The sequence below is a fragment of the Microtus ochrogaster genome, chromosome 7 (assembly GCF_000317375.1).
Source record: "Microtus ochrogaster isolate Prairie Vole_2 chromosome 7, MicOch1.0, whole genome shotgun sequence".
NCBI classification, from domain to species: Eukaryota; Metazoa; Chordata; class Mammalia; order Rodentia; family Cricetidae; genus Microtus; species Microtus ochrogaster.
In genome coordinates this window covers 62480018-62487006 of record NC_022014.1, presented here as the reverse complement: position 1 = coordinate 62487006, position 6989 = coordinate 62480018, and the positions used below count along the sequence as shown (strand labels likewise).

Below are 6989 nucleotides of genomic sequence, written 5' to 3'. Positions count from 1 at the left end.
CGAAACCCCAAAAAAAAAAAAAAAATTGTTTGTTATATTGCCTGACTTTAAAATATATTATAGAGATAATAATAGTATTTTATTGGCATTAAGGAAAAAAAGACATATTAGACCATAGAGTAGAGAGTCTAGATAAATCCATGTATTTCTGGTCAAGATGTCTGTGCTCTTAAAAAACAAAACGTGATTATTGTATGTGTGTGGTACAATATGTTTCCCTACATTTATACCATATGTACCGGTCAGATCAGGATACTTTGTGTTTCCTTTTCTTTATTTAATGTGTTAAGAACCTCAAAGCTTCTCTTACCTAGGTTCTCATAAAATGTATGATTATAGGTTAGCCTAGTTGGTGGTGAAGTGTCATCATTGCTCTCTGCCAAAAGCACTGAACCTATTCTTCTGTCCAGTTCTATTTTGTTATCTATTTCTCTCCTCCATCCTTTCTAGCCTCTAATTATTATACACATAAGAAATAATAATAAACGAAAAAATATGATATCAAGCCTCTAGACAAATAATAATCGTACATTATTAGGTGTAAATATTATGTTTTACATCAGATACCTATAATTTATCATACATAATTAATTTGATATTCAATAATTGTATCATCTTTATTCACATGCTTATATACAACCTACTTCAAATCAATATCTATTTCAAAATGAAAAGATAAGTGTTGGGTAGATGGCTTGGCTTGTAAATTGCTTGGTATGCAAGCATAAAAACCAGAGCTGGGATCCTCAGTAGCCACATAAATGTTGGGCAGATGTGACAGGGCCTGGCTATATTCCTAGCATGAGAGGAGATAGTGAATTCCCAGAGAAAGCTAGATAGCTAAACTCACTGAAGCAGTGATCTCTTGGTTCAGGGGAGAGACCTTACTTAAAAATATAAGTTAGGAGGCAACTAAGGCAGATACTGAGTGTCAGCCTCTGGCCTCTACATGTATTCATGTATGTGTGCACAGGTACCTGTGGATACGTGTACATCACACACATATATCACAAACATAAAACTATAAAAATAGCAAATACATTTTTATGATTTATGTACAGAGCTTAACAATGACATAGATTATACAACTTTTGGAGCTTCCTGGGGGAAAGTACTGTTGTTTATTTAAAATTTATTTCTAAGAAAAATTGCTCAGATTTTAAAATAAGAGGCTGAACAGTTTGTTACATAGTTGTCTTGATAACACATTAAGTTTTCTATGTAGCTTAGATAAGTAGAGTATGCTTGGCTAGTAGCTGAGTTTTCAGTTTATATTTTTTCTGATTGTCATATGTAGATGCTCCACGTCCTACTAATCATGCCCGTCCTCCATCAACCAGTTTGATTTATGACTCAGATCTGGCTGTCTCTTATACTGACCTTGATAACCTCTTCAATTCTGATGAAGATGAATTAACAGTGAGTAGACTATTAATGATTAGGATTAAATTAGCTTTCATTGACTTTATATGGGCTCAAGTGTGGAAGTGATTTGTCACTTAAGTACTATGCTTTAACTCTGAACAGTAGGAAATATTTATAACATAACACAGTTGGTTTATTTTACTCTTATGGTAGAGTCATTTGAACATTGTTTCCTCTGGACATTGATGTGGGTTTTTTACTTTTGTATGTTTGAAAGATAGATGATGGGGTTTCCTTGAGCTCTGCCATGTGAGATGTTTTTTGGTTTTTTTGTTTTCCCTTTCAGTCCTCAGAATGATTTTTTCTGTTCTTTGATCCTGTAGTTTGAGAAGTGACTCTGGAATTGAATCAGAGAATGTTTAAATAATTAACATTAGAATTTTATACTTTACTGATTTAGTAAGGAATACCAGTGCTTCTGAAATTACCTCTCTTAGTACAAGACATACACTTAAAAACAGTTAAGGAGAAAACAAACAGTACTACTTAATGTTTCACACCTGTTTTCAGAGAAAATTGAAGATAAAACAAAAACTTTAAAATGGGACTTCCTGGAATGTCAGTTGTTTAGCAGTTAATGAAGTGAGTGTTATTTTACCATAAAAGGGATTCCTTTATGCTCCTTAAAAGTAGCTTAGGAACTGACTAGCACATTTATTTTTGCTGTCGATCCTGCCAGGTCTTATAAAATGTGCTACAGATATGGGTAATGGCAGATATGGCTATATATAAACCTTTACTCTATCCTCCAGTGTAGTGTGTACTAGGACACTGTTCACTGGGAAAAGAGCTTTGAATATTTTGGTCTAAATAGACAGAGTTTCTCTCTGCCAATACTCAGACATCAGCTGTGACTTCTCTGAGGTTGAAAAAAAAAGTTGTCTATATATGGGCTTTACTCACAAAGTGTTCAACGTAAAACATGGAACAAATCTTAATTCTAAAAACATTGGTAAGGTCTGGATGTATAGCACATGCCTGTCATCCTTGAGATGTGGAGGCAAGAAAATCAGGATTTTGAATTTAGCTTTGTTTACATAAGAATGAGAAGGCAGGTTAGGTTACATAAGCCCCGCCCATCTTTAAAAACAGTTTAGGTTACATAAGCCCCGCCCATCTTTAAAAACAGTTTAGGTTACATAAGCCCCGCCCATCTTTAAAAACAAAACAAAAATCCAAACAACATTGGTGATAATGAAAGACCTAAACCTTGGTTTGTTAGGGATTTTATTGCTTTGTTAGGAAGTCTCCTGAGGGTCCTCAGTTTTACATGTAAAAATATTTTTTACAGGAATAACTTTATTAAAATAAGGTGAAAATATAATGAAGAATTAAGAGGAGTTATTGATTATATAGGAATTTTATATATTATATAGTTTATTTTAAATTTCTTATCTTCCAGTCTTAAGTTATTGGTTAGTTTTGCTTTTTTATGTGTTTTTTTGAATCTACCTTTTTCTGTTAATCGAGACTTAACTAATCTCCAGTGATGGATCTGTCTGTAAACTGTGTAGTATGGTATTTGGTGATGGATCTATCTGTAAACTGTGTAGTATGGTATTTGGTGATGGATCTATCTGTAAACTATGTAGTATGGTATTTGGCTTTGCCATAGATTCAGAAGACCACTTTTGATGACTAAAAGTTTATCTTTTAAGTTACATATGAATGATAGTACTGTGTGATTACATTGGCTTTCAGATTAATACATTTTTTTTTTGATAGCCTGGATCTAAAAAATCAGCAAGTGGATTGGATGATAAAGCCAGCTCCAAAGAATCCAAGACAGGAAGTCTGGATCCATTATCTTGCATAAGTAAGCTTCACAGATCTGAGCTGTAGTTCAGTTTGAAAACTTACTCCCCTAGAAAATTTTCTTTGCTTTAAACACAGATTCAACTCTTTTTAATCTGTGTTAAAATGTGTGTTTTATTAAATGTAGGCACTGCAGATCTTCACAAGATGTATCCTACACCACCATCATTGGAACAACACATTATGGGATTTTCTCCAATGAATATGAATAATAAAGAGTATGGTAGTATGGATACAGCCCCTGGAGGAACTGTTCTAGAAGGAAATAGTTCCAGTATAGGAACACAGTTCAGAATTGAGGTTGAGGAGGGATTCTGTAGCCCCAAACCTTCTGAAATTAAAGTAAGTATTTTTCTAAAAAAGTAATGCACTTCCTTGTTTTCTTATAGGATTAATTGCTGTGTTCAAGAAACTTTTCACGGTCGTTACTAGTTTTATGACCAATGTGAGGACTGAATTATGAGAATACTATGTAAAATACATTAAAGAATAAAACAAAATATTTATGCTTTTGTCCATTTAAAGAACAGAGTAAAGAAGATAGTCCTTTGAAAATAAGGCACTGAAAGTCCACTTTCTTTATATTGTAGGATTTTTCTTATGTCTATAAGCCCGAAAATTGTCAAGTTCTAGTAGGATGTTCCATGTTTGCACCTTTAAAAACTCTACCAAGCCATTGTCTGCCTCCTATCAAATTACCAGAAGAGTGTATTTACCGGCAAAGTTGGACTGTTGGGAAATTGGACTTGCTTCCTTCAGGCTCTTCAATGCCATTCATCAAAGAGGGGTATGATGATGATGTTATTATAATACTGAATGCTTGTATAGGTGTGTGTGTGTGTCTGTCAGTCTGTCTGTTAAGAGGGATGGCAGTGGAAGGTGTGCATGCCTATGAGCCACATGGAAAGGCCAGAGGGAAGTAAACATTGTGTTTCTTCATCTAGTTCTCCTTTACTCATTTGAGACGAGGTTTCTCACTAGAGACTTGAGCTGTTCTGTCTAGGCTGACTGCCCAGCAACCTTCTGGAATCTGCCTTTTTTTTGTCTTCCAGATACTAGGATTTCAGCTTGCTCAGCCATGCCCAGCTTTTTTTACATGGGTGCTGGGAATTTGAACACAAGTCTTCAGCTTGCACAGTACGCACTGTTAGCCATTGAGCTATCTTACTAATCCAGGTTTTATTCATTTTTTTGTTGAAGTACCTGGTATGCTGAAAAAAGAACACGGGTTTCTGAAAGCCAATAAACAAACAAACAAGCAAATAAATAGAGATAGATAAACAATTTGAAACCATACACCAGTTTTTTGACTTAGAAGTACCTTTTAGTCTGCAGGACTGAGTTGTTCTATTTGTATACTACCATTTTGCATTTATTTCACTTTTTAACAGATAAAGTTTTGCATTTCATTATTTAGTTGTATCTTAAAATTACTGTTGCCACTTTTACACAACTCAGAGGTCAGAATATATTTTTTTGCAATCAGTAGCAACCAGAGTCAATGAAATACGAATATTTGTAGCATCAGAAATTAGTAAGCATGGTGATCTAGATGTGGATAACTGTATACAAACTTCATTTGTAATTTTTTTAAGACTTAAAATTTTATACATCTGTTCTTATATGACTTTATATACACAATGTGTGTGCTAGAATTATAGGCAGCTGTGAGCTGCCTCATGTGGGTGCTAGGGACAGAAATTCTGAACCGGAAATCTAGTTAGCTTACGAGAATCTTCATAGTGGACATAATAAACCTGAAATAAGTCTTCATTATACCTGTTATCTTGTACTGATTGCCATATGGAAATTTTCAGTGTTGCTGAAAAGTGTTTGGAGAATTTTTATTTGTATTTCACATTGCTAATGTATTCCTTTATGTATGTGTTCCTCTTTTTACCCTGGTGACAGCAGTGATGGAAGTAATATGGATCAAGATTATGGCCCTGCATACACACCTCAAACCCATACTTCTTTTGGGATGCCTCCGAGCAGTGCACCTCCTAGTAATGGTGGTGCCGGAATTCTTCCTTCTCCATCCACCCCTAGATTTCCAACTCCAAGGACTCCAAGGACTCCAAGGACTCCTCGTGGAGCTGGTGGACCTGCTAGTGCTCAAGGGTCAGTCAAGTATGAGAATTCAGACTTGTATTCACCAGCTTCCACCCCATCTACATGCAGACCCCTCAATTCTGTTGAACCTGCAACTGTCCCTTCAATTCCTGAAGCACACAGTCTTTATGTAAACCTCATCCTTTCAGAATCAGTTATGAATTTGTTTAAAGACTGTAATTTTGACAGTTGCTGTATTTGTGTTTGCAACATGAATATCAAGGGTGCCGATGTTGGAGCTTACATTCCAGATCCAACGCAGGAAGCACAGTATCGGTGTACCTGCGGCTTCAGTGCTGTCATGAACCGAAAATTTGGAAATAATTCAGGATTATTTCTTGAAGATGAACTTGATATCATAGGACGCAACACAGACTGTGGCAAAGAAGCAGAAAAACGTTTTGAAGCTCTCAGGGCTACCTCTGCTGAAAATGTTAATGGAGGCCTAAAGGAATCTGAAAAGGTGCCTGATGAGTTGATATTACTGCTACAAGATCAATGCACTAATTTATTTTCACCCTTTGGAGCAGCAGACCAAGATCCTTTTCCCAAAATGGGTATAATTAGCAATTGGGTACGTGTTGAAGAGCGGGACTGTTGCAATGACTGCTATCTTGCATTAGAACATGGACGTCAGTTCATGGATAATATGTCAGGAGGAAAGGTTGATGAAGCACTTGTCAAAAGTTCATGCTTGCATCCGTGGGCAAAACAAAATGGTAAGTTTGTGAATGAAATCAGTTTTTTTTGTTTTGTTTTGTTATTTAGGTATTTGACTTTGCTTCTTTTTTATTGGGGGTAAACTATCAAAAGCAGTTAGACCTAATAGGATGCCAAAATTTGGATTTAACCCTCTTCGAAGACAGTAAAGTCTTTACTGAGTGCTGAGTCTGGTGGTGCACACTTTTAATCCCAGCAGAGGCAGGTGGATCTCTTGAGTTGGAGGCTAGCGTCATATATATATGGGGTTTCAGGATAGACAAGAGTACATAAGAGGCCTGGTCTCAGAAAAAATAACATAAAAGACAGTAACAAGAACAGAGATTTCTTAGCTGTTTAGTTGACTTTCAGCAATAAAAACAAGTTATTGTATACCTGTTATTGCATACTCTCTTAGAAATTTAAAAGACATGCTGCTTGTTTGTCAACAGAAAACTAATGATTTTCTTTCAGTGCTCTAATTTTGTCATTTGAGGTGCATTCACTCCATTATTGAGCTATGCCTCAACTCTGTTTATTTATTATATTATATTTACCAAGCACTTTGTTTGTGCTTAGTACTGTTTCATGTTAACTGTTGAACAGTCACAGCAGTCTCTGGTTTTGATTTTTCTTTGTTGGTTTGGTTTTGCTCGTGTGTTTGTGGTGCATTATTGGATGTATTTGGGTTTATGTGCATGGAGGCCAGAGGATAGCCTTCAGTGTCATGCCTCAAAGGCCATCTACCTTGTGGGCCCCATCCACATTTGGATTGGGTTCTCATTCACACGACATAAACTGATTATGTTAGAATCCCCGTTCTTTTTAAGCCTATGATTTTGTGGAGGAGACAAGCACTAAACAACAACAGCATGCTTGCATTACATACCAGCTATAAGTACATAGAACATGCTTGCATTACATACCAGCTATAAGTA

General features: G+C 35.8%; 1 protein-coding gene across 1 annotated transcript in view; it reads left to right on the top strand.

Moving 5' to 3' along the window:
• Positions 1 to 6989, top strand: part of Med13 (mediator complex subunit 13) — an 88388-nt gene that overhangs the window by 49792 nt on the left and 31607 nt on the right. The window contains exons 11-15 of the mRNA XM_013347545.2: positions 1298 to 1419; positions 3151 to 3241; positions 3368 to 3582; positions 3831 to 4027; positions 5155 to 6071. Coding sequence (XP_013202999.1) covers positions 1298 to 1419; positions 3151 to 3241; positions 3368 to 3582; positions 3831 to 4027; positions 5155 to 6071 — 1542 coding nt within the window. The remainder of the gene's footprint in view (positions 1 to 1297; positions 1420 to 3150; positions 3242 to 3367; positions 3583 to 3830; positions 4028 to 5154; positions 6072 to 6989) is intronic.